Source organism: Fopius arisanus, unplaced genomic scaffold (assembly GCF_000806365.1).
Source record: "Fopius arisanus strain USDA-PBARC FA_bdor unplaced genomic scaffold, ASM80636v1 scaffold00004, whole genome shotgun sequence".
In the NCBI taxonomy this organism is placed as follows: Eukaryota; Metazoa; Arthropoda; class Insecta; order Hymenoptera; family Braconidae; genus Fopius; species Fopius arisanus.
In genome coordinates, this window is record NW_011887743.1 from 1284990 (window position 1) to 1311049 (window position 26060).

Here is a 26060-nt window from a genome sequence, read left to right on the forward strand (position 1 = left end):
TTATGAAGATAAAAATATTGAAATCAAACATTCCGCCATTTCCTTGAGTACCAAACAATGCACATTCCACGCGTATCAACAAACATTAACGGTCTGACTTTTTTACTGCGATCGAGACACTCCATCATTCATCGTCAATGACCGTGCAGTAAAATCGCGAGTTGCGTTCAATATTAGTTTCAATCAGTACCAATAAAGGAGGAAATAGCTACAATCCACGGCCCCTCGTGAAAACGTAATTATTTCTATTTTCAATGCGCGTGATTAGACCTGTTTGAATGGTACTATAAATTCACGTGAATACTGAAGATTAGATGTAGTCTGCATTTTATCGTTAGGGTATCATAGTGCATTAAAGTGTCAGTCTCGGTAAATATCGTAGGAAATATATATCTCCGATTATTTGGCATTACTTCAGTCTTGGGTCTTCATCTGCGTGAAACTATTCGTGCATTTTAAAAAACATTTTTAATTCGGGAAAAACGAGTTAAGGCACGTAAGTTCGATTAAATGTTTATCGTTCGCATGAAATAATTGACCTGTACAATTATTCATAAATTCCTTTTCTTTTCTTCACGGAATAGTAATATTATAATCAAGACATCATGAAGAATCGTGGTAAGGATTATGTACTCGACGATGCGGAGTGTCTAGAAATAGTGAAGAAGAAGCTGTCGAAAGATAAGATGGACAATTATTCTCTCGTGGAGTATGACGTGAGCCCTTTAGACGGAGGGACTGGATTCATGGGACAGTATTTCATCTTGAAAGCAACGGTTGCCTCTTCAGCTCCCCTCCGGGACAGACGAATCATCCGTTTTTTCGCGAAAACTCCACCCCCGGAGAACAGCCCGCAGTGGTTATTCAATGAAGAGTTCGGATCCTTCAAAAAGGAAGTTGCCTTGTACACAGAGGTTTTCCCGGAAGTCCTGAGAGGCTTGGACCAATACAGTATCCCCGAGTGTTTTTTTGGTCTCGGCGGAGACGTTATTGTCCTCGAGGACATGATGCCGGAGGGCTACACAATGAAAAATAAAGTTGTTCCCTTTGATTTTGATCACTGCGCAGTCGTCATGAAGACACTCGCCAAGTTTCACGCGAAGTCAATGATTTTTGAAGAATTGCACAAGAAGAATCTCCTCGAGGAGTTTTCGCACTGTATGCACGAGACTCTGTATTCTCTGAATGGAAGAGGTCAACGAGGGCTGCAGGCGGCCATTGACGGAGCCCTCGCTATGGTTGATTTATTAGATACACTTGATGATGTTTCAAAAACCAAGTTCAAGGAGAGGATCATCTCAATGTCGAGGAATCATGTGCAGAGACTTGAGCCTTCTAAGAAGATGAAGAATGTTCTTTGTCATGGAGATCTCTGGGCTAATAATCTCTTGTTCAAGTACGGGGAGGAAGGAAGCCCTGAGGCTTGTTGTTTGATTGATTTTCAGTTAGCAAGGTGAGGAAGATGTTTACTTCACGCCAACTTTTTTTTCCTACCTCATAATTGAATTTACAGGTACAACCCTCCATCCCACGACATTCTCTGCTTCTTTCAATTCTCAACGACGAGACAACTCCGAGAGGAGCATGGAACCGAACTTTACAAAATTTATTACGACACTTTATCGAGAACTTTGATCGATGCTGGTCTAGATCCAGCAAAGATATTACCACTCGATGTCTTTCTGGACTCTATCGAGGAACTCCGAACCTTTTGCATGCTGCATGGAGTATTCAATATTCCGTTGATGTTGTTGGAGACGCAAGCCATTGGCAACTTATTCGAAAAACAATCCGAGTGCGTAGATGCACTTCTTTTTGATGATCGGAGACCTTTGCTTGTGGGTTCGTTCAACGAGAGGAAATACTACAGGGAGAGGATGACCGATGCACTTCTGGAACTTCATGATAGATTATTCGGTGTAAAATTGTAAAGTCCTAACAACTAACTGTAGGATGTATGTTAGGTGATTTGAGGTATTGAATAATTTGAAAATCACAACTCAGTTTATAGATAAAATGTTTATTTAAAAAAATCTTGGTACACGTCTCCTTTGACTTTCTCAAATCAAATTTAAATCGTACAATATCGTTGAATCAGTTCAATTCTCGTTGGAATTGAAAGTGAGAGAGTAATAGTAGATATTTTTACAAGAACCAGACAGTAACATTTTTATTTTATTTTTATTTCGGATACAGCATGATCAGACGATCGGCTTCGCGCCAGCCAAAGGCTATCGCACTGTGGACATTTTCAGAATATTTCTGCAGTGCGGTCAGAACAGTCTCTTTAGTGACTAGTATGACCCATTATTTATTTAAACTTCAGTTAATACGAAAATTCGGATTTGAAAAAGTGGCGATTCTTTCCCCGAAGAACCTTAGATCGGCAGCTACGGTCGGGGTAAAAAAAATTTATTATCATCTACAAGGTGATGAATGTGTGTGAAATCAACCGTTGGTTAAATGAAAAATTCGATTTTGAGAGAAATTTTTCGCCCTCAAAAATACTAAAAACCATTTTTCACCCGCGGTTCGGGTCCATTTATTCGTGTTAATTACGCGAGTGTAATCTGGCCGCCATCTTGTGAGTGGACGTACTATATATTGTGAAGTGGAAAATTAGTGTTTTATTTTTGAGTAATTAAACTTGCCGGATCATTATTCCCTACTGAGATTGAATCACCCACACATTCCAAATAATGACCTTTGATTTGAGTGGGAAATCGCAATTTTTTATGCGTCACGCGAAATTCCTAGTATAAAATCTTGGGGATTCCAGAGATTCTAGGGAAAAAAAAATAACCAAAAGTGGACAAGACTGGATCTTAACTAAAAAGGAGGGACAGGAAATCGAGGGAACAGGATAAAATAAAATTTCTGGAGTCACCGTCTATGAATATATTTCCTCAACCATAAATCAATGAATAAACTCTTATCTCGTTGTAAGTGAAGACATTGAGAAATCGAGGTTATATTTACAAAGACATTGAAACACGTTGTGATTTGCGAAAACGTTTTCCTTCAGACTTCCCCGTGATTCTGAGAACAGTAACAAAGATGACTGGTGTTGATAAGCCCGTCGAGAATTCCATCAAAGTGAAACTAGAAAACGGCTTGAAGCCATCTTTTTTGGAAATTTTCAATGAATCTTATATGCACAACGTGCCTGAGGGTTCGGAGACACATTTCAAGGTCGTCGTGGTCTCAGAACAGTTCACCGATCAACCCCCAATAAAAGTAATCATCGATTACAATTTGTTTAAATACAATCAGCTAAGAAAAAATAGAATTTCAATAAAAATCCGATAGAATTCTCTCACTAACATTCACTAAAATTTGGTATGATTTTTTTTTCATACGTGCCACATTTATTTTTGTTTTTAAGAGACATCGAATGGTGAACGAACTGCTTCAGCACGAATTGAAGAATGGAGTTCATGCACTATCAATTGTAGTAAGTACTCGATTAATTCTTTTAACGAAAAGAATATCTAACATTTTTTATCCATAACAGGCGAAAACACCAGGTCAGTGGGAACAGAGCAGTCAGACTGTATCCCCAAGTCCAAAATGCAGAGGAGGATTTGGGAAATAGACAATAATTTTTAGTAAACAATTACAAACTCCATAGATCATGTTTCATAATCCACATCAATACGATTGCAAAATCTACCAGAATTGCGAATACAATTATCATTCAAAATGATTGATGTAAGACCAATTGTAATAACTTTTTACGGTGGCATTGATTTCCAATTAATGCAAAACTCATAGAAAAATCGAAATAAAAATTTTCATTAATGTCATAAAGAGTATGAGTCCAGTCTGAGTTTTCCCTCGTTTTCGTTCAGATAAAGCATGTCTGCCATGGACTGTTCGGTCATCGCTTCCTCAGCCTTATCATACATCTAAAAATATAAAATATCAATGATCAAATTCACAGGTATTTCCGTATTTTTTCAACACTCACCCCTCGAAATGTGACATCTTGTGGTGGAGATTTGAAATTAGGCCCAAAATTAACGGACACAGTGGCACTTTTATGGATGGAAACAGTGGGATAATATGCACCTCTGTTCATATCAACAAACGCCTCCCCCTGGGATATTCCATTCTTGTAAAATATTATTTTACTCCCTGGACGGGCTCTGAGCGCCTTCAATGCTTCAGGAACTTGATCTTTCTCCTCGTAATACAGATGAGATTTGAATTTAACGAGAGGCCGATCTTTATACGTATTCGGGATGTGCAAGGAGTCATAAGTATCCGGAAGGATAATGAGAAATCCTAGAGTGTCTCCCTCGCCGTAACCATTGCTGTAATGTTTTCCCCTGCTCTCGTGAAATTTTGTGCCCTTTCTGGATCTCCAGGAGTAGCCAAACTTGTCGTAACCGAGAGGAGCCTGAAGGTTTGCATAGTCCTGTCCCCAGCCAAGTCTGGTAGCCGATCCCTCTGGCATTTCTTCAATCGTCGCTTCCCAGTACCAAGTCCCCCTGGAGACACTGTGGGTCGCCCTCACCATACAATATCCCTTGTCTCCAGTGACAGCCAGTCTGTCCTCTGCTACTTTTAGCTGAGGGGCTCGATCATGAAGAGCTAGGAGGACCGTACTGGGACTCAGGGCTCGATACAACCATCCGGGGATCGGTTTGCCAGCCCAATCACTGCTTTCATCGAATTCCTGACATCAACAATCAATTAATTTGCCAAATCAATGAACTCATTCGACAACTCACAAATTTTCGAGAAGTATCTCTGAATCGGAGAGTGATATGTCGAGAGACAGTAAATCAGTAATTAATTTCTTTTTTAAGCTATTCACCTGTCTGAATGGCGCATGTGGATCAGGCTCTGCCAGGATATACCTGTAACCATCCTTATTGAAAGGGTGTTCCAGAGGATATCCATGAGCTGGTAATTTTGGAGTGGACAGATCAGAGCCCCGACCCTTTTTCCCTGGCCCAGCCCCTGCACCTTCTCCAGGAAATTTGCGCTTTGCATTTCGCCCTCTGATCCCACTCCCTAGAGGTACTGCATCAAAATTGATTAATCTCGCATTTCACTCGTCATTTTTAGGGAAATATTTGTAGTGAAAGACTCAGTCTGAGAGTATTACAAAAAATTAATTACCGTAGTTCAACATCACGACGATCAAACAGAACAAATCGATTCTCGTACTTCATGCGAATGTTTTTTTTAAGCCGTGATAACCGATAAGATAAGGCAATTCACGATGTAATACACGAAATCATCCAAAAATTAATGTCTGCACTGTTGAGGACTTGATAATCCAAAGTTTTAACCCTCTATTCGATCAATTTACAGTTATTGAAGAATTTTTGATGGATTTACTCACCAACATGCTGCACTCCCATCTCAGTTATTTTCAGATGTCCACCTTTGATCATAGCTTCGTAATTGGGTTTAATAAGCACAAGGTCTGGTGTTGTTAATCCAAACAACTGGCCATCAGTATTATTCTCATCCATGGTGAATAGAGTGCCAATGTCCTTCATTAGTGCCCTTTGAATCTAGAAGCAATGTAATGTTCGACATGAATGGATGTCGACAGCCCATCAATCTTGATTGTGAGTCCTTTTTTATATTTCTACTCGAACTTACAGTCGCATGCCAAGATTGTGTAACTCTCCTCGGCATTGTGGTCATGCTTTCCCAGTGTAATTCGATGAAGGGAATAATATCTCGATCTTTATTAAAGAGCATCCGCTGCTCTGGCTCCTTTTGAGCTGCTTGGAGTAGATTTGCTATTGCGGTGACGCACATCTGGGGAAATTCTATAGCCCAAACGAATTAATAATCATATAAAAGTTAGTTTACAGTAAATATATATTCCGAAGATATATCTCGGGTACATCATTTTTGACTGGAAATATATTCGAATATTATTCAGATACATCTTTGGATATATAATTTTCAACGCGAGTAGGACGAAAGATTTTCGGGAAATAATTACTCACGAGCTTGATTTTTCTTGAAGCTCTCGAGGCCAGATGGAGAACAATTTTTGCACATGAATATATAATTCATCATGAAGGGAACTAGTTTTCCCAGCTGATAGCCAATGCAAGACTCGTGAAACCATCTCGTGCAACTGGCGCACAATAATTCAGCGATATTCAGGTTTCGTTCTTTGCCACTGGAATAATTATAAAAACTTAATTCCTCTGTCCACTTACGTAGACAAAAACACACAGAAGCGCAATGCATTCTTCTCGTGATTATCTACCCTTTTCCTTTATTAACCCACCAATAACAATTACTAGAATCCCCATTCAAAGTATTTCGTCCATTTCCCTTGTCGCCGGTTTCTTCTCCTTTAGTTTTTTCCTTCTCCTCATCGACATTAGAACTTTGATTTTCCTTGCTGGAATTATTCTCGATCGACTCTCCTTTCTCAGTGCAACTAAAAAACAAAAATAAACTCAAATCGATTAATCCAACAATAATCAAAATAAATAATATTTATAACCTTTCTATAACCTCTGTGGAAAGCCTTATAAAGGCTCTGAGACACATCTCATCCTCTTTTTTAATTATCCAATGTTTCCGCACTCACCTGACGATTTTCTCATCCGTCATGGTTGAAACAACCCTCACAATTATTTGTAAACAACCAAAATTGTCGAAAATCGTAAGCAATTCCACTCTCTTGAAGGAAACAACTCTATTTTGTTTGCACCCAACAAACAATTTTTTTTCCTACCTTATCGGTAAAAAATTCAATAATTTTTCCACCGCCATCTTTGAGGAAAGTATTGAACTACTGCCGCAATATTGCGGTAATTTTGGCGCATGCGTCGAGCCCCGGGGTTCATGCGCACTGAATTCATTCAAAATTCCAAATTAACTAGTGCCGTATATTCGTTTATCGTTAGTAGTCCATGTGCGATCGTTCGTCCTCGAGGATTTCACGCACATTCTGGAAAGTTTCATAAATAACCCGAGTCGAAAAAAGGCCCTTGTCCCCGACCCCAAAAAAAGTCAAGACCTCAATAAACAATAAATCCGACAACTCGTGTTTTTACCAAACGAACAAGTGATAAATTACTAAATAAACAATACTTCAACCCTCAGTGCCCCATAAATCCGATAATCGTGAGATTTTTCCTCGATGAATGACCCAATGAACTAAAATTAAAAACCCCCGCGGAAGCTGTACCCCGCAAGAGAAATCGATCGTGCACTTCACCCCGAAATAATGCCGCAGAAATAAGTGAATATTCACCCCAGTGACCGAAAAAAAAAATTGTTAATAACCCCTGTTCGTCTCAGATAACGGGATGTCGTGCACGCGCAGGTGACAGAAAGCTCAAACGCCGGCGCGAACCGAAGCCCCTTTCGGAGTGACTCGGGTGCCCTCGAGTATTTCCGGGGTATCCCAACCCCTCTATAAACTCAAAAAATCATCCCTTCCCGTAGCTGAACCCTTGGAAAACCCATTTATTTTCAACTAGAACGAATTGAATCGATTGATTGCACCTGAAAATCTCCCGTTCGCGGAGAACTCCAAAAAATTCCCAAACCTGAGGATGAAAAATGTCAAAGCATGTGGGGTTGCACGTGAATCATTCGAGAGGGCGCGCATCAAGCCCCTACGTCACCAAAAGCTCTGAGCTTATTGGTCCCAGTACCATTGTTGCGTATTGATTGCCACAGACTGTGTTAGTGTACGTAGACTACTTTTTTTTCTCAAGTTAGTGAGTTTACCACTTTGGCTCGTATCGTTGGTTTGTACCCGCGCGCTTCGCGATGGCATGGATGAGTAAACGAGAGACAGAAATCCCTTGAGAGAAGATTAAAAAGAAAAAAAAAATAGAAGAAACAATTTACAACCCCCGAGTGCAAGTGGTAAAACAGAGGGTGATAAATAAGTGAGACTTGACATTTGTTTACTCGAGTGATTGAGAATTTGAAATTAATTTGCCCAAGGTCCTCGGTAGGGGAAGGGTTGATATCCACCAGTGAAGCTTGCCTGATACCCCACTTCGCCCAATAAACCCTTGTTGCTGTGGGGGTGACTCCGGTGGTGGTGGTAAAACTGGAGTAGGAGAGAACGATAGGATAAAGGGGGAATGGTTTGTACTGGAAGGTGGATGGATAAAGGAGGTGGTTTACAGTGGATGTGTGGGTTGTGTTGGTGGAAATTCTAGTGGAGGGTTTTTCTTGTCCTCGATTCGGTGCCATCTCCTTCGCCACGCGCCAACGCCAGTGCGGGTGTTACAGGATTGCGTTTTTATCTTATCGTCATTTTACTATTTCTCCACTTCATCCGCGAATTCAATCGTTACGATAATGCAAGTACATGAAAAACATTACGATAATAGCGGGGGGTAATTGATATTTGGCCCTGATTTTTTCCACATTTCCTGGCTGTTGGGGAAATTTATCGTTGAGTTTAGCTCGCACTCGATCTGTGTTTTTGCCATTTAATCGGCAATTTTTTGAGGGTATCCTGGTGTTCAGGAGGCGACTCGCGCAACCGTGTGACTTCCGGGTCAACGCTAGACGTGGAAAGCGCAAGCGGGATCCTCACTTTACTGGGTTATATGTATATAATACTTGTGTATGTGTTGTATGTACCATTTATCCTGATGTCGCACTCTGCCGTTGGTAAAATAACTGATGAAATATTGCGAGAGATTGGGTGATTTGTTGGAAAATTATAGGAGTTATTATTTTGGTGTTACCCAGTGTGTTATGTGACGGGGAAAAGATCATTTCACTTAACGTACGGTGTGACAATTCAGAGACAGGAATTGAATAATTTAATTGTTTACGCGAGCGTTACGGAGAGGTGTGAAATAATAAAGTGAATTGTTTATTTTGATTTAGTTCGCACGGTTGGATGATTGAGGTGAATTGAATTTGTGGATTAGTACTGATGAGGTGAAAATATTGCGGGCTGTTGATACAAATAATGAAGCATCATCGAATCAAACGTCTAATGCGTGTGGCTGGCCCAAGGGGCCGGTGAATGTGTGATCCTGGGGGCAGAGATCTGCCGGAATGACGACGGAATGCGACGGGTCGACCGAGCGGCCTCCGGTAAACGACTGCCTCACTGAACGAAAATGGTGGTGCTTCATATTATCAAGTATATTCACATTTCTCGCTGGACTCCTTATCGTATTGCTGTGGCGTGCATTCGCCTTTCTTTGGTGTCGCAAAGAGCCCGAATTCGCTCCTAATGATCCGAAGCAGAAGGAACAAAAAGCCGCCCGACAGGGCAAGGAGTTTGAGGGGACTTTTATGACAGAGGCTAAGGATTGGGCCGGTGAACTCATTTCCGGACAAACAACCACTGGACGAATTTTGGTGAGTGACAATTTCCTATTCTCCTTTATTCCGGCGAAATTCACTTTTTTTTTCCACGCGCAAAACTTTTATCAAGTGCCAAATGGTACCTGGAAGTTCATCCGTGAAAAGTACTTGTCCCAAGTACTTTTTTGGTTCTCGGGTGAAGTACATCTGTCGGGACTTGAGAGTACCAGTGAAGTACGTCATGCGAGTATACAAAAATACTTGAATTCAATTGGTATCTCTAATATCTCTCTTTTGAGCATATATATGTCAACCGAAAAATTACTCCTCTCTTCTCCATTTATTTTTGTATCCACCGGAAAAACCGTCACTTGTATATAGATTTGACCCAGTTATGCGTAACGCAGAAGTTCAGACAGACTGTCGTCACGAAAAGGGGTCACCCTTTTCCTACATATTTTTTTTTGCGTGTGTGTACTTCACTGACGTTTGTCTGTAGACTTTAACCTCATTGTTTTTCCTATTTCCTTTGGTGTGAAACGACGGAGGCATTCGGGCTTTCCTTCGGGAGGGATTGTTATGGGAAAACGTGATCGCACGTTCTGACCCGAAACGGCTCTCATGAATTCAACGAATATCGATTTACTCCCACCAAAAAAAATCGAAACATTCATTCGAATCACTATTTTCTTCTCCGAGTAAATGAAAGTGTATCGGATAGTTAGACAAGGGACGAGACGGAAGGCTCCGCCCTCCCGGGGACGTTTTTCCGTCACGGCGATCGCAATACGGGTGCTAGCAGAATTACTTCCATCGGCTAGTGACAAAGAGACGAATTTCCATTGATTTCCTTTAGCTGAAGTAAAAATGGGGCTTAGGGTCGTATCAGTCGCTTCGTAATCATGTCATCGAAATCAATTCCCGATTCGTGAAGTACAATTTTATTCGTTACCGTTCATAATGAACGTGCAATCAGTTGAATTTTTCACCTTCTATTCGAAAAATTGATTATGGTATCACCGGAGATTTTTATTCTCGGTAAAAACTCAAGGTGGATAATGATATACTTGTTAGTAACTGGGTTACCCGTCGCCGAGGGAGGTGGTGGCAGTTCTCTACGGTTGAAAAGTGACTTGTACGGCTTATCGAGTTACACGTCGCCAAGTGAGCGACACTGTCACCTGTTTTATTTTCTTTTCACTCCCTCTCTGGTCATTCCCTTAATGAAATCAGCACGATACACTCATCAAACAATTTTACATCGAAAAAAATCACCACCTCTTCATACCAAAATCCATTGACTTCGCTCCGCAGCGAAGAGCTGACCCCCATCGTGTCAATTTCGTTAGACGAATCCCTGAGAGCTCCGAAGGAGGGAATGGAGATTGCTAAAAGGGTAGATATAACAATTTGGCTTTCTCCCCCAAATTTCAGAGGTGCTGAGAAAAAGGGACGGTGAAGAAAATCGAGTCATTTAATTTCCCGTCTTCCAGGGAATTCCGCTGAGCTTTAAGACTCATTCTGAGACTCGCTCAAAGGTTCTCATGACGTTGAGGGTGTATTATTCACTGGTTTCTATAGATAGATGAGAATAATAGGGCACATTTTGGAGGAAATCTGTCTAATCACACACGTAAACATCACAATCGTTAGCTCATGTTGTTTTGTCACTTAGAAACCTTGAGAGAACCGAGGCGTCGGGACACAGTAGGTTTAGCAACAGTAATAGCACTGTCTGCCAGGGCTAATGACTGTCGCAACGTGGGCAAAACTATCTAAGGTGCCTTTGAAAATTGAGATACATACATTACTGATTTATATCGAATAACATTTTTTCCTGGTTAACGTGCAATTTCCCTTGCCCCTGACGTCTTTTTTTTATTCCAATGCCAATAGTTGGACTAAAGTCGTGACACACAACTTACTTCAAATTAATTTTTTGTCAATCAACCCCTTATCTTACTTCACAATTTCTCAAGCGCAAAAAACATACACGTGTGTCATGTGGAAGTAAACGAGGGAGGGGGTCATTGATTCGCAGAATAGTTTAGTCAACCGGTTACCGTGACAGTTCAGAATTTGTTCATAATAATTCATCTATATCGATTCAAATTTTTTCGAGTAGAATTAACTAGGGAAGAACTAGAAAACTAGTTTTTCCACGAATGTCTCAATCAATAATGAATATATCTACTTTTTGTAATGATTGTATTAATTAACTAAAGAAATTTCTGTCGTCATTTGAATCGCGAAAGTGTCATGAGACAAAGGGACCGCGTATAACCGAGAAAAATATTCCATTACCCATTATTTTTTTTTTATTTTTACCTTGAAAAGTATCGCCAAGTGGCACAGTATTGAATTTAAATATCCAGAGCAATAACTACGGACACATTATATATACATTCTCCATGTATGCGCCGTGACCTGTCTTGTACATATACAAATAACTGAGGGGTTCGAGGTCCTCTTCTCTCTTAGCGATAGTTTCCGTCGAAAGCCCCTGAGGTGTAAACCACTTGTTCAACCCCCCCTCCGATTCCTCCCCTTTCACCCCCTCGTCACTCTTTTTCAGTTTCAGCTTTCATTACGGCAGTACATATAAATATGGTTTGCGCCGGGTGGCAGACTACGTCAGAGCGGCGACTAGATTTTTTAGAGCGTGAACCAAAAAAGAAAAATTAGAACTCGGAGTGAACCGAAAAAAAAATCCCTTGATGCTGGATAAAAAAATATGGCGGTTAGGGGGAGGGGTGTAGAGTGGAGCTATTTTTTTTTTTTTGAGTTTCTTGGGGAGATTAATGGGTAGAGAAAAGGGCGTGCGGAAAAATCGGTGTAATCCCTTGATTTTATAAGTGAGAAATACTCTGCTGTCACCGCCATACTTCTGGCAAGTGAGCTCTTGAAAATTTTCGTGTACAACACAGAATACGTTTGTCACTCGCAACTTTTCACGACATTGTTTCACGCTGCCAAGCATACTTTATCCCTGCAGCACTCAAAAATGATCCCATAATATTATTTTTGATAATTCGGTCAAGGTCTTAAAAATGGTTGAATTTTCTTGGAAAAATTGGGTGAAGTTTCGAGAAAAGTTTGCAACAAATGTCTCTTTCTCCTCTGAATTCTGAATTACTCTAATTTTCCATTGGTTGACCTACTCTGCGCGTTCACTATGACAACTAATTTTCAAATGAAGTAAAAATACAAACGGAACTCTCAAATTTATATATCTATATATATGTGTTTAGTGAGTGGTAATGTCAGATAGTGCGGTATCCCTACCTCACTCAAATAAATTCGGTGGTAGGGATTAGCATGAATTATTCAACGGGCCAAGACCCACTACCACAGTGCCATACATTTTGGTATACGTGGAAGTTGGGGTGGGCAAAAAAGTTGACGACTACCACAAGTGGTAACGCAAACCCGCGACGTAATTTCCTGGGTTTGATTCTCCAGCCACTCGTACTTTTATGACCGTTTACTGAAGGGAATGTGAAACTCGACAGGATAAATGCGCCTCTGACGAAAATGTTGCTAATTTGCGGGTTAAATTCCCATATTTTTTTACTGCGAAGTTTGTGCATCCGGATTTGATAATTTTCAGTTGTAAAAATCTGTAGCTCCAGAGGAATGCTAAACTGATAACCTTAACTTCGACTGACTCTCAATCATAGATTTTCAGAGAAAATGGAAAAAGGGAGTGGTTTAGATATAGATTCCATAGCAAATAGAAAACTACAGAGAGTAATATCCTGCCGTCCAAGAGATAGGGTTCGAAAGATCACTGAATGTAACTCGAGACTTCGTGTCAGTGAGAAGGAATGAGGTTTCCCTCAAAATAAGACTTGAGGGAAAAAAAATGAATTCTCACTCAGACGACCCTCGATCGTCCTCCTGACTCTCACCGTATCCCACACGAACAATCTCTCCGTTTTATTGATCTCTCAACCCAACGAAATAACGGTCGCCAGCCACTCGATTATTCACGTGCAGAGACCAGCAGTTCTTCACTGCCTCACGAAATATTCCGGGGATTCTAAATTATTGAATTATGGAATTATTTCATGAGCATTGGCGAAGTGCGGTTGCAAAAATCATTTCAGTTACGAGTGAAAAATTATCTATCGATTATCTAAAATATTACACCACGACCATTGAAAATTATTTGAGCAACTCATTATTGGGACTTCTGTGAATCGTGATTATTAAATTATAATTTTCATTAATTCCGGTTATTACGGCGGATGTTTCAAATAATTATCTCAAAGATTAAGCGCTTGGCAAACGACCATCACTTTTCGTATCTTCCTGGAAATAATGGCATTCATTTAAATTCGGACAATGTATAATTCAGGGATGTGTCTAGGTGGCAATTAAAACGATCTACGTGCACGAATGTACATAGGATCGTACTGTAGGTTTTATCGTTGGCTTTGCCAAAAATCATTGCGATGTAAAAATCATTTGCCAAGTCTCCCGTAAGGTCAACGGGGTTACGTTCATTTCAGTGGTAAAAATCGTTTCTTCAAAATAGCACATTTATATTGAGCAAGCCCAACGACAGAGTGAGATATAAAATTCAATAAATTGAAACGTCAGAGAAGTGTTGATACTCAGATTCGATTACGTCCCTCTCTATTTATCACCGATTCTATAATTGGTATTTAACCTTTAGGCAGATCGAAGTTGAAGAAAATAAACTTCTATATAAGATGTCATCCAATTTATTCAAAGGCCTCACTCGTTTCGAATTCTATTTTTAAATGGCAAAATCACATATAACTCTTCCTCAACTCTTGAGTTAAAATGAGACGCGTGCGGGTACGAAGGTCTCCGAGGCCGAGACCTCCTTTTCTCGTCAGGAACTCACGGATGTGTACCCAACCCCCTTTCAAAGCCAGCGTTTAAGTCGGTTATAAGCCGTCATTCTCTCGCGTGTTCATTCATCTCAACACCTGGTGGTTTGCTTATATACGTCACACTCACCTTTTCACAATGAGAAATATTAAACGTTCGAGCTTTATCGGTAGATGAAATTTCAGGGTACAGAGTACTAAGATTGCATGTTTTCAAGTACCTGTCGTGTTTCGCGTTAAAATAAAGGCATGGCTGTCAACACATGGGTTAACGGATAATTCCGGAAACTCATGATTAACATGGGAATTATTATCGTTTATTGAACCATTAATTTTCCGTTAATTGAGAAAACAAAACTGCACTCTTATTTTACGATTGATAATATTTATGCCCTCGATTATGCACTCAATATTCTTGATAGCTCGTAAGCAGAGAAAAAGGTCATCAATTTTCAAATGCTCTTCAGTAAATGAGAAACAAAGAATCAACTCGAGACATGAATATTTATCAGCATGCTTACAAAACAAGAACAATAGTTTTCATTCATTGGATTCTTATCGTCAGACTTGCGAATGGGGAAACGTGTACCTAGTGTAAATGAATACTTTCGACTCAACCGCTGCAAAAATTGACTGGAGTGGATGAAAAGACCGAGTACAAGGAAAATTGCCAGAGAATCACTTCTGTGTTGGCACTTAGCCCTTATAAATAAAATTTGCACTGGAGAATACTTGAGAATACTTTTGGGTCCGACAGCTGTTCCACTGCCATAAGTCCCAACACATTGATAACATTGATTAGACAAAAATGACGGTCTCAAAGGAAATGAAGATGCAAAATGTTCATCTTGAAATGACATTTCAAACTGAATTTCTTTGTAGTCCCGGACTGTCTTCATGCCTGTGTCATATATTTTCAGAGGTCAGGGATATGGTTTAGTCATATTTGGGAGAAAACTCGTTAGGAACACTTGGCTGCTGGCCAGTGGTACGTTTCCAAGAGTGTAACAGATTTGTCATGTCATAATCTTTGGAATGAGCTGAGGATAATCGCATTTACCTCTCTAAATTCAAAATAAAACGAGTTTGGGCATTTACTGTGCTTCGAGTGACACAAATTTCAGTATGCCAAGGCTTCCCAAAACTTTGCATTCTTATCCGAGGTAATTTACTTCATTGGATAATTCCCCTAATCACTTCAAGGATCTAATTGAGATTTAAATAGTTCTGAAGATTTTCTTGAGATCATTGAAATTCTATCTTCATTAATAAACATGGAAATTAACATTGAAATTGTACTGGCGTTTTCTCATTCTTACTCAAGGAGTTGTCGATTGTATTTTTGTATTTTATCCATCACCACGGGGCTCTGAACTATTTCGAAGAGATTAAGGTGGCGTGTGGGTGGATCAATGACGTACAGGGCATATTCACCCTCACTAACCCACGCTCGTCACTGAAACCCAAGGGGAGTTTTCACCCTCTGTCTACCCTTCGATCCACAAAGTTTCATCGTTTTCCTTTTGCCAATTCAAAGTCTCTTTATCCATCACCTTTTTCACCTATCATTTCTCCCTATTTATGATCGTGGAATGAATATTTTTTACTAGGCGCGGCTAATGCTTGAATACTGCTCATGATTTTTCTCGGATCCAGAGAAAATTATTCTTTCTGATCTTCTGACATTTCGGTGACATAATTTCTCAACAAAACTTTGACGCTGAATAAAATCGATTACATGTGGATTGAATGAGTATGAAAAAAAAGGAAACAGGTGTCACTTGTGTCTATCGTGTTTCTGCACATTTGTTGAAGCCTGATTTCCATATTCCCTGTTTCACTGTGCATTCATAGACTTGTTACGCCCCCTGATTTTCCCTGTAGTCTGACTGCTGGACTCTGTATGTACATGAATTATATGCATGGATCCGGAGGTGTGGACTATATGAATGAAGTGGAATGTTTTTTTGACATTAGCTAATGAATGTTTGTTGAACGACCTATATGCCACTATCACCTAATGAGTTTCAATTGTCTCGTGATTTTATCAACTCAGAAATTACTCAGTTTCACCTTTACACCAATGATAACTCCGAGAAATTCACTATTGTACGTCTAAGCTATTTTATATAGCTTAAATTTCGATAATATTTAGTCGAGCGTATAGCCAAATCGGTAATACGCTTACCTACAAAGCCAGAGCTTGTAGGTTCGATCCCCTGTCCGGACGAATAATCCTGGATTTTTTACTTGCCTGATCTGACTGATTTTAGGTCAGGTGCAGTATTGATCCAGGATTCCTTGATCAGGTGTTTCAGGTCAGGATTTGAATAGGATTTGGAGGAAGATCGTGATTAGGATTGAATGTCATTGAATTAATCTCGGCCCAGCCCTGATCGGTGCCAGAACAATGCAGCTCATTAGGAATTCAGACTCATAAATATCAAGTTATAATTCCCCAAAGTCAGCCTGATCCGTTTCTCAATACTCGAGGACAGTCCCCGATCAGTAAATCATGACTGTGATAGAACAAATAGTGAATAAAAAATGCCACAGAGTTTCTAACCGTCCCTTCAGAATCAGGAATACACTTGTCCGCATTGTATCGCTCTTTACCCTGAGTGCTTGAGACCCACGCTAATTTTCCGACTATTATTAAACTCTCTGAAGTTTATTTATAACCGAGGAAAAAAACATCGTGAGTGGTGTGAGTTCAAGCTGGCGAGGGTAAATAGAAAAAGTAACGTGCAGTTGAAGTGCAGAGATACATTTCCATCGAAGACTTATATCGAAATATTTGTCTGACGTTAACATTCATACTTACAAACATATACATGAAAGTGGTAATAACTGGTATCGCTTTGGTCTCTCTCTATTCTCACTTTGATCGATGTCTTTCGCGTGCTACTGCGCGACATCACGTGGCTCGTGCTGGCACTGTGCTCTTACCTCCGGGAATTTTTCTCTTCCAACTTTATTTTCCCTCTCCGACCCTGCGAAACTTTTCCAATTATGGAAATTATTGTAACGTTACAAGCATTCTACATTAACTAATTGAAGTGTCATTTACTTCATCTTCTCGTTTTGTCGTTTTGTCGTGCACGGATGAACTCGTCATAATGAAATCGCAAAATCAAATTTAAAAGTCAAATCTCTAGTGATTATGTCATTATTCAGCAATGAGGAATTTTTATAAAAAATATCAGTGGAATTCTTGCAATTGTCGCTGAAGTTTTTGCAATTAAACTTTCTTGGCGTTTGATCGAGTCGGTAGTAGATGGGTATATCGCGGAAATAATCCAAGGGCTAATTAGATATTCGATAATCTTCGATAATTGTTGGCGATGATGGATTAGAGTCGAGTACAACTCGTTCATCAGAGTTGACGTTTACTCTGTACCATGGGATTCACGGGGCAAAGGGCACTCGGGTGAATTTACGAGGTCTAGTCCAGAACACGATTATACCTCATCCTCCCTGCACTTTAGGGTACATAATCGTTGTGGACACGTCAATTATCTATAGCCATCCTTGAGCTCTGAGTTTAATGCATGGAAATTGGAAAAATTGGTCCGTCGAGGTACATGTGAGACCGGAGCCAATGTTTCTGAGAGCCTCGGGGCGATAGTTTTTTTTTTCATCTCGGTGTGGATATTACTTCTGTCTCAGGTGGAATCTACCAAACTACTGGGAATACGTGACTGCATTGACTCTTTTAAAAATTTAATTCAATTCTATTGGTCTTATTGTGGATTGCGAGATTGTTTCTTGGGAAATCATCCAAGTTTCGCTATTTTAATGAACAAATATTGAAGTCGAAATTCTCAGTTGGTTGTGAACATGTTTTTCAGAATTTATGTAACGGTAAAGGCTAAATTAACGATTGATTAATGACAGATTAGGTGTCGACTATCAGTGAAAGGTATTTATCCTGATAATAATCCGTCAGCAGAATCAATGAAAAATCCCCAAATACTTGAAATCTTTTATTTTATTCTTCTCGAGTGTCGAGAACGTTCCAGAAAATTCGTTTGAATTTTTTCCAAGGATATATATTCCACGTTGTGGCTCCAGTCACGTACCCTGAGCTTATGGCGTCGTACCCGACGTCTCAGTCCAACTTGCGCCGGTCTTTCTTCGGGTGTATATATCTCTCGAGTTGTATAAATGCCCGCATGATCCCCCAAAGGAGGAAATCCCCCAGAGAGTTTATGGGTACATACGTGCGGTGCACCACTTCACTCAGATCCTCATTCTTTCTAAGACGAATTAATCCTCAAGCTACACCCCTCTCTCACAACCAGAGACACGGGAAAAATGGCATCACGATAACCCACTGACCCAAATTGAATTTTCCATTTTTTTTTACCGAATTTCGTTGGTGTTTCTTTCGAGACGAAGTGTGCACCGAGAAAGAGAGAGATAAGGACGCGATTGAATGTGAATCATGTTTAGAATAGCAAATTGATTTGATGGAGATGATAAGAGGTCCTGGGGGCACCGCATGGAATACAAAGTAACGGATCATGAGAATGTCAGGAGATTATTTGTTCGATTATTAGAAGGGAATTGCCTTTTCCGATCTTTCACACATGTCTGGGATTTATCTCGATAATAGATCGAAAAATGATAGAGAATATTTATTGAATGTCAGTCCTGGAAATGGCATCTCCCTGTCAATACGACAAAAGTCAATGCTCAAAATGAATTCATCCCTTATCTCCCGAAATTCATGTCTCATTCTAGCACTCGATATTTGAATTCACATTTGTGTGAATTTTTCCCATAATGCTTTTGCCACTTGAAACACATATTTGCAGATGTGGCATTAAAGTACTCTTGGGTTTACAGTGGTGAACGAAACAGTGCTTTTTACATGCCATCCAATTACAGAGTAAATTATGCATGAGAATTCAATTAACACAGTGCCCCTGGGTACAGCGCACTCTGCATTCATTGGGAGGATGAGAAGAGGGTTGGTGGAATGAATAGGGATGATGGTACATAGGTTGCAGATGAGAATATAGTACGGCTGGTGGCAAGATGAAGGGGTAGTGGTGCGTAAAGTTACACGAAATTTTGCCACATTTAGGTTTGCGCACGTAACCCCGGGAGGTCTGGAGCACTGCCAGGGGGTGGAATCGATCGTTTCAGTTGTACAACATTGTGCAGTTCCTTGGTTATTTATTCACGTGGTTACGTTGTTATTGAACGAATGCTACAATTTCGATCCAAGAATTAATTTATCAGCACTTGCGTCGGTCGCCATGGGAAATGGAACTATTGTTGTTCAATCGGGATTTGCCTTTCGAATTGCCCGTGACTTTTGGTTAACACGTTTTTTTAAATAATTGAGAAATATTTTCCTGAAGTTTATAATATACAGCAAGTGATTTTTGTAGATTATTTTATTATTATTACCGAGAATTCGTTGTAAAATTGATCGTAGGATTTTCTAATTTACTGGTTTAATGAAGATGAAGTCTTTTTACCCTTAATGAAGACGTAAACTTCAATGACTTGATTTTTCAAGGCTCTAATCAGCTTTAATGTAACGATGGGAGGAATAAAAGTATCCAATATGCAATGAAGAAGCAATTAATCGTTGATAACACAAGATTGGTATATTTTTGGATAGAAAATACAATAATTTCACTAGTCAATTTTTTGTATCGGTAATTATAGAAATGCATAACACAGCTGGTATATAGTGGGAGAGTTTCTCAGTTGATCATCTCATTTTCATGGCCGATTTTGAGTACACGTGCACTTGCTTCTACGTTGGGGTAGAGCTATACGTTGTTAGTATTCTCAGCGGAGGGTTCCATACTGTGTATTAAATTGCGATACAGTGTGTACAAAATTTCATTCATTCTCTAACAAACCGCTGCTCTACCCGATACAAGAAATTTTACCACATTTTTTCAAGTCATTGGCTGTTCTATCCGTCTTATCAATAATTTCACGCCCGCTGGGATCAAACCTGTGATTGTTCCGTACGTCTGAATCACGTGATTTGTGAATCTTTTTGTTTTCTCCAATTTTCTACCGATTTATCCCAGTTACTTCCATTTACGATACGAATTGCAGAGAGAAAAAACCCTGAGAAATGATAATTCAATTTCTTTCGCGAGCTTTCACTATCTTTACGCTTTCCTGAAGACGCAAATTGATTTATCAATCGACTTCTACTTGACTGATTGAATTCCAGATGGACTTATTTCATTTATCTGTAATGGCACTGAATATTATAGTCATATTGCTGTGCATCTCGCGACGCTTTTGCATTTAACATTTAGAATTTTCTCCTTTAGTAACTTCTTTTTTATGAATTATGAAAGATTCTCCACAGCTGCTTCATGAATTTTTTTTATTTTCATTTCAAGTAGAGAGTTTATTCTCTGTCCACAATATCCACTCAACGTAAACGTAGTAAATTTGATCGTGAAAACTGCAGTAACGATGGATGATCCAACTCTGTGCTTTATGAGGGCATCATTCACCTGAAGAGGGAGGAAAACGTGTGGAAGTTGACCAAGCGTATGATCCCCACTGTTAAACGTAATCTTCTTTCATTAATTACTGAGTAAAAATAATCCAATTTTTCATCATCCACAATTTTCTATTTTCTCTCACGTATACGCGCTTGACCCGAATTTCTGTAGTTAGTAAATGTTCGGTTGACTCATCAATGCGAATAAACCGGGAGTTGATATTTGAATATTTACACGCGACGAAGAATAGACGGGAAGAGTTTTGGTCGTGCTTAAATTGAAATCACCGACGAAAACTCTAATATCCTGTTATAACGGATCACGTGAAAGGTTAGAAGGGAAATGAGCCAACTTCAGCTAATTGTCAGCCATTTTCCGTGAGCTGTGAGTGAGCTGTGTGAGGATTGCATTAAATTTGGAATCAATGTTGAAAATCAAACTATTAATTCTTATAAAATTTAAGAGCTGAACTAACAGCCAAATCGGTAAGACCTCCGTCTACAGAATTTCCTATCGCGACTTCATAACACTTTGCGTTCATTCTTGAGACGAAAGCAACTGGAAATTGCAAACGAGTTAATGCCCTAGGATCCGCATATCATTGCGCAGTCAATGCTAATAAATTCTTTTGTAGTAATCTTTTTTGTCCGCTTGAGACGCATTCAGTGTACATTTTGACGAAGCCACCACGAGGCGCGTACTTTATTTATAATCACCGGCATCGTCTAAAGACCGAGCTTCACTTGCCAAGAATACCTTTAAAACTAAAGTGCTTGACTGTCTTCCATCCTCTTTGCATTGCTACATTGTTGGTCATCTCTCTTGTGTTTTCCCTTAGTAACAAGTCGACGGTCCATCGTAATGATACCGATCGACGTCCATTATCGCTCATTAAACGCAAAGTACATTCTCCCGATATTACCGATCGTTAATTCAATATCAAGATCATGTAATGTTCAAGACAATTAACGATCACTAAATTCTGAACAAACCACTCCGGCCCTTGCGTGTTCTATTGATCAGATATCATTTCAGTGGTGTTTGATTTTTTCTAGTTTTTTAAACGATTTCTTTTTTTATGGGAATGGAAGGAGAGAAAATGTTCTTCTATCGTAATTTTTAAACCGAAGAAATTCTCAGGGATTCAGCGAAGCAGTTATATCGAAAAATTATCTTGTTTATTTCCCATGCAATTTCTCGACTTTCAACTCGCTTACGTCAGATAACGAAGACACTCTTTTTGTTAACCAAAGACCTCTCTACTCCCGTTTGATCTGAGAGTTATGAAATATCGGAAGAGGGTGGAGTTACGAAGCATCATCTAGGCGCTTCTCTCTCTCGACTTTTTTCTAGAATTTTCTATGGCATAACGGGAGGCACCAAGACGAGCTGATCATTTTTCCTGGTTTTAATATTCGAATAGAGTGGCTGAAAGCACTCTATTGATCTCCGAAGATCAGAGGCCGTCTTTCAATTTATTCCGGAGAATAACGTATTGAAGACGAAATTCGAAAAATCAATGGTGTCACTTGCAAAGAAGAGACGACAGATGGGAAAGGGAGTCGAACTTGAAATCTTCCCATTGATAATCACAGACGCTTTTTTTATTAACAAAGTTTTTATTGAGTCAATAATTGATTACGTACATTATATACTTATACAGGAATTAACGTAGCAAAAGTTGTGGAATGAATGAGAATTTGCTTAATTTAATTCCTTCAAAGTCTTGATTTTAAAGTTGATAATCTTTTCGATTAGCTTCGGCTTCTTTCTGTCCCTAGCAGCTTCATAAAGTTGACGACAATGTCCGTGGCAAACAATCCGAAAGTTCAATGTTCGTTCTGATTCTCGTCCATCCGAGCCGGAGAGTTCTGACCCACTCCCCTATTGCCCCTCCATCCTCATTCCAAATCCTGTGATAATGCAGGAATACAAAGGAGTTCTTCCTCCAGCTGATTGCGCAAGCGCTCCACCATTACCATCACTATTACCTCCCTTTCTTCAGCTCACCCCAATTTTCGTATTTCCCATTTCTCTCTGAAGATAAAAAAAAAACCATTTCAATATATTTTTGTTCTTCTCCCTCTAATTATCGGTGCTATCTTCATTTCTCATTCAGAACGAGTACCCTTGATCGATCCTAACACTATAGCCTCGCACTGTGAGAATCTCAAATGTTTATTTAACGAGTCTCTAACTGTTTGTTTTTCCAGAATTTCGTTATTGGCTGCGTCAAACTGGCGAACGCCAGTGATTGAAATGGACTGGGTATATTCGGAGGGTATATAAATATTTTTTATCTTCGTGACTCAAATGGGGATTAAATGAATGAATTGATTCACCATTCAATTGACGAAATAAACAGCATCATCAATGATTTTATAACTTTGATCTGTTGCCATCGCCTAATCATTCCCATTTTGTTTATTTTCGCGCAGTCATAATAAATCTGTATAATCCATTGATTCCTCCAGATTTTTCTAAAGTAATTAATAATTCATAAATTTGATAATTCAATATTTTATTTATAATATTGCTATCTCCAGCAACGAATGAAACGACGCAAGTTGATCAAATTGTTCGGTGTGCATTAATTATAAGAAAGTAATTGTCTTGTGCAACGGTTCCGAAGTGAGTGACATTATCCATTAAATTAGGACTTGAGGATCAGTAATATAATTCGTAAATGCAAAAGTGTTTAATAGGATTCGGGTATTTTTGGAGGAATGGTTCTTCGTAGAGCGCCGCATGATAACGATTCGTGTAGCGTTATTGATCTGAACTCGACGCACACGCATAATGGCTCGGAGCCAACCGGCATTCGATCACACAGTATTATTGAGTGAATATTGCAGGCATAACTCCATTAACACTCTTATCAGGTGTTTCAATATCAATGGACGTTAGATGTTCGTTCGTAGTAATCTCTTCTGTGTCGTAAACGCTGCACTTGGCCTATAAACCTTTGGAGCGAATCCCAAGATGTTTTACTGGCAACCCGAGAGGTTCAGATGATGGGATAATTGATGATGTTGAATGTTCAAACTAGGATTGATGGAATATAACGGAGGACATGAGCATTTCAGAACACTCTCACATGAGTTCAATTATGTGTCACAGTAAAAGGCAGCGTCTCAAGTATTTAATTGCGTAACTTCATTTTACATTTTATTCAGTTGCTCAATTTCCCGACAGTTGAATAAAGCTGTTATCAGAGCCCTTGAATTATCATGGAATTAAAAAACTAAAAGTCACGAGATACCGAAAAAGTGGTAATTTGGCTGTCGTCTAAAGTAGGCGGCACATTGTTGGACATGAGCCCTGGGCTTGAGATGGCCATTACCATTTGAATACTTAACGCTCTTAAATGCGCTCGTAAAATAAAGTTTATCGCATCTCAAATTTGAATAGTTTATCATGGCGCGTTATCTTTCAAGATCGTTTAAAGAATTCCCTGAATAGTTGTCTCCAATTTCTCATTCCCTACACCTCCGAAAATTTGTATTCAGCCATGAGAGTAGATTCTCAGCCATATTGCACATCATCTTCGGATACTCACAGGCATCTAGGCCCTTCGAGCTACTTTGGCATCCGCCCAAAGACTTCCGGAACTCCAACAGCTCACATTTACTCCGATACTTTCTCATCCACTTATATGAGGTCTCCTTGCGACGGTTTTGTGGTTTCGTGTCGAGAAACGATTAGCCTGGAGATCTTACAGCCCAGTATTTAGATAGGACTCTCGCACATATAACTTCCGGTTTTCGAATGTACGGCTCACGACGAATCCCGGAAGCAATTGCTTTGTCGCCCGTCACGCGTTACTGATTATTTTACGTTCTGACGTCTCAATTGACGATTATAATTAGTACCCCTGACGATTTTATTCTACTTTTATTATTCATCCCTCTATTAATTGTTCTAGAACATCATGTATATTCTGCTCTTTCTATGTTTCAGGTGGTACTGGTCTTTATCCTCAGTATAGCATCGCTCATAATATATTTCATCGATGCCTCCAAGTGAGTAAATCTTTGAATTTTCATTTAGTGAATATGAATTATTCAAGCTGAAGAACTTCACTCAAAATTAATGTTCAAAATGTTTGATTATCAATGGAATTTCCAACCAGCAGAGCAGAAAAATGTCGAGAAAAAAGAATTTATCGAAAGCAATATGGTCTGGAATTTGACGGTTGAAAGCACAACGATTGCTCCGGCACTCGGCCAAAGTCGATATCCGGTAAAGTCGCGTGCCGTCATCCATTGACTGTATTTGTTTCTCCTTGCGATCCCTTAAAAAAAGAACAATTCAAAAAAGACAAGTTGATCATTTTAACCATTTTTTTTCCTCAATTTTTCTGTATTGCAGCGAAGAAGTCGAGCGTTGCCAGAAGTGGAGCAACAACACTACTCAGCAGATAGACTTAGCTTTCAATATATTTTTTATGGTCTACTTTTTTATACGCGTAAGTAACAGCCGAGACATCTCCATCGACATCCTTTTCCGGTTACCCTCAATTTATTCGATCAATGGTCTTTTTTTGTGCATCTGATAGCACGATTTAGTTTCCCTTTGTGATATTCTTTTGGGAATTCCCCCGCAGTTGAATTAACAGTGTATTAATGATAAAATATTAAACAGTTTATCGCCGCCAGTGACAAGCTGTGGTTCATGCTGGAGATGTACTCGTTCGTGGATTATTTTACGATACCACCGTCTTTCGTATCGATCTATCTAGATCGTACGTGGATCGGGCTGAGATTTCTCAGAGCCCTACGACTGATGACGGTCCCTGACATCCTCCAGTACCTTAACATTCTAAAAACATCGAGCTCCATTCGTCTCGCCCAACTCGTCTCCATATTCATCTCAGTCTGGTTGACTGCTGCTGGTATCATTCATCTGGTAAGACAACGAAATGCCAAAATCTAAAAGCCATTTCAATTCCAAATCATGACAAATCTCGTGCTCTCTTATCCATCAATTTTCATTCAGCAGTTTGGATATCTCTAGATAGATGTGTTATTTTTTTTTAATGCTGATCAATGAGCGTCGAATTAATCCTGGGATTTTTTAGCTTGAAAACTCAGGGGACCCATTCGAGTTCGTGAATCCACAACCGCTATCTTATTGGACATGCGTGTACTTCCTAATTGTTACAATGTCAACGGTAGGATACGGCGATGTTTACTGCAACACTATTCTCGGCCGCACATTCCTAGTATTTTTTCTACTCGTCGGTTTGGTAAGCCAACCCATCAATTATCTTTGCCTTTCAATTACATTATTTAATACTTTAGATTTAAATAATAATGAGGATACAACTGTAATCATACGTGCGCTGTGATGATCTTCTATTTGTCTCTATCGACTCTATCTTCTATCTCTTATCTTTCATTTTTTTTTTTCTATTTTTTTA

At 39.5% G+C, this 26060-nt stretch overlaps 4 protein-coding genes across 20 annotated transcripts in view; 3 read left to right on the forward strand and 1 right to left on the reverse strand.

Annotated features, from left to right (window-relative positions):
* The window catches only part of slo (calcium-activated potassium channel slo), a 75523-nt gene that overhangs the window by 8155 nt on the left and 41308 nt on the right, over positions 1 to 26060 (forward strand). For 16 of the 17 annotated variants that reach the window (XM_011313268.1, XM_011313165.1, XM_011313148.1 and 13 more), the window contains exons 1-5: positions 7063 to 9336; positions 24599 to 24660; positions 25010 to 25106; positions 25283 to 25546; positions 25719 to 25886. In XM_011313268.1, the coding sequence (XP_011311570.1) occupies positions 9028 to 9336; positions 24599 to 24660; positions 25010 to 25106; positions 25283 to 25546; positions 25719 to 25886 (900 nt within the window). In that variant the 5' untranslated portion in view covers positions 7063 to 9027. Of the gene's footprint in view, positions 1 to 7062; positions 9337 to 24598; positions 24661 to 25009; positions 25107 to 25282; positions 25547 to 25718; positions 25887 to 26060 lie in introns of those variants that run through there. The other variant, XM_011313139.1, reaches the window with a different exon arrangement.
* On the forward strand, positions 6 to 2661 carry Cdh23_3 (uncharacterized LOC105271629). Its single transcript, NM_001414555.1, has 3 exons — positions 6 to 496; positions 585 to 1453; positions 1514 to 2661. The coding sequence occupies exons 2-3, from the start codon at positions 606 to 608 to the stop codon at positions 1929 to 1931; spliced, it is 1266 nt and encodes a 421-aa protein (NP_001401484.1). The 5' UTR covers positions 6 to 496; positions 585 to 605; the 3' UTR covers positions 1932 to 2661.
* On the forward strand, positions 2752 to 3810 carry LOC105271624 (bolA-like protein DDB_G0274169). Its single transcript, XM_011313291.1, has 4 exons — positions 2752 to 2942; positions 3026 to 3237; positions 3386 to 3454; positions 3515 to 3810. The coding sequence occupies exons 1-4, from the start codon at positions 2921 to 2923 to the stop codon at positions 3593 to 3595; spliced, it is 384 nt and encodes a 127-aa protein (XP_011311593.1). The 5' UTR covers positions 2752 to 2920; the 3' UTR covers positions 3596 to 3810.
* Positions 3785 to 6693, reverse strand: ash2 (Set1/Ash2 histone methyltransferase complex subunit ash2). Its single transcript, XM_011313278.1, has 8 exons — positions 6578 to 6693; positions 6269 to 6424; positions 5979 to 6157; positions 5623 to 5795; positions 5357 to 5531; positions 4823 to 5031; positions 3971 to 4681; positions 3785 to 3908 (listed from the first exon to the last, which is right to left on the reverse strand). The coding sequence occupies exons 1-8, from the start codon at positions 6598 to 6600 to the stop codon at positions 3804 to 3806; spliced, it is 1731 nt and encodes a 576-aa protein (XP_011311580.1). The 5' UTR covers positions 6601 to 6693; the 3' UTR covers positions 3785 to 3803.

Excerpts from the sequence above, each read along its gene's own strand:
- Cdh23_3 (NM_001414555.1), top strand. The coding sequence starts at position 606 with ATGAAGAATCGTGGTAAGGATTATGTACTCGACGATGCGGAGTGTCTA. Across the intron at positions 1,454-1,513 it reads ATTGATTTTCAGTTAGCAAG|GTACAACCCTCCATCCCACG; the intron begins GTGAGGAAGATG and ends TTGAATTTACAG.
- LOC105271624 (XM_011313291.1), top strand. The coding sequence starts at position 2,921 with ATGAATAAACTCTTATCTCGTT. Across the intron at positions 2,943-3,025 it reads GAATAAACTCTTATCTCGTT|ACTTCCCCGTGATTCTGAGA; the intron begins GTAAGTGAAGAC and ends GTTTTCCTTCAG. Across the intron at positions 3,238-3,385 it reads CCGATCAACCCCCAATAAAA|AGACATCGAATGGTGAACGA; the intron begins GTAATCATCGAT and ends TTTGTTTTTAAG.
- ash2 (XM_011313278.1), bottom strand. The coding sequence starts at position 6,600 with ATGACGGATGAGAAAATCGTCAG. Across the intron at positions 6,425-6,577 it reads ACGGATGAGAAAATCGTCAG|TTGCACTGAGAAAGGAGAGT; the intron begins GTGAGTGCGGAA and ends TTTGTTTTTTAG. Across the intron at positions 5,032-5,356 it reads GATGGGAGTGCAGCATGTTG|TACCTCTAGGGAGTGGGATC; the intron begins GTGAGTAAATCC and ends ATTTTGATGCAG.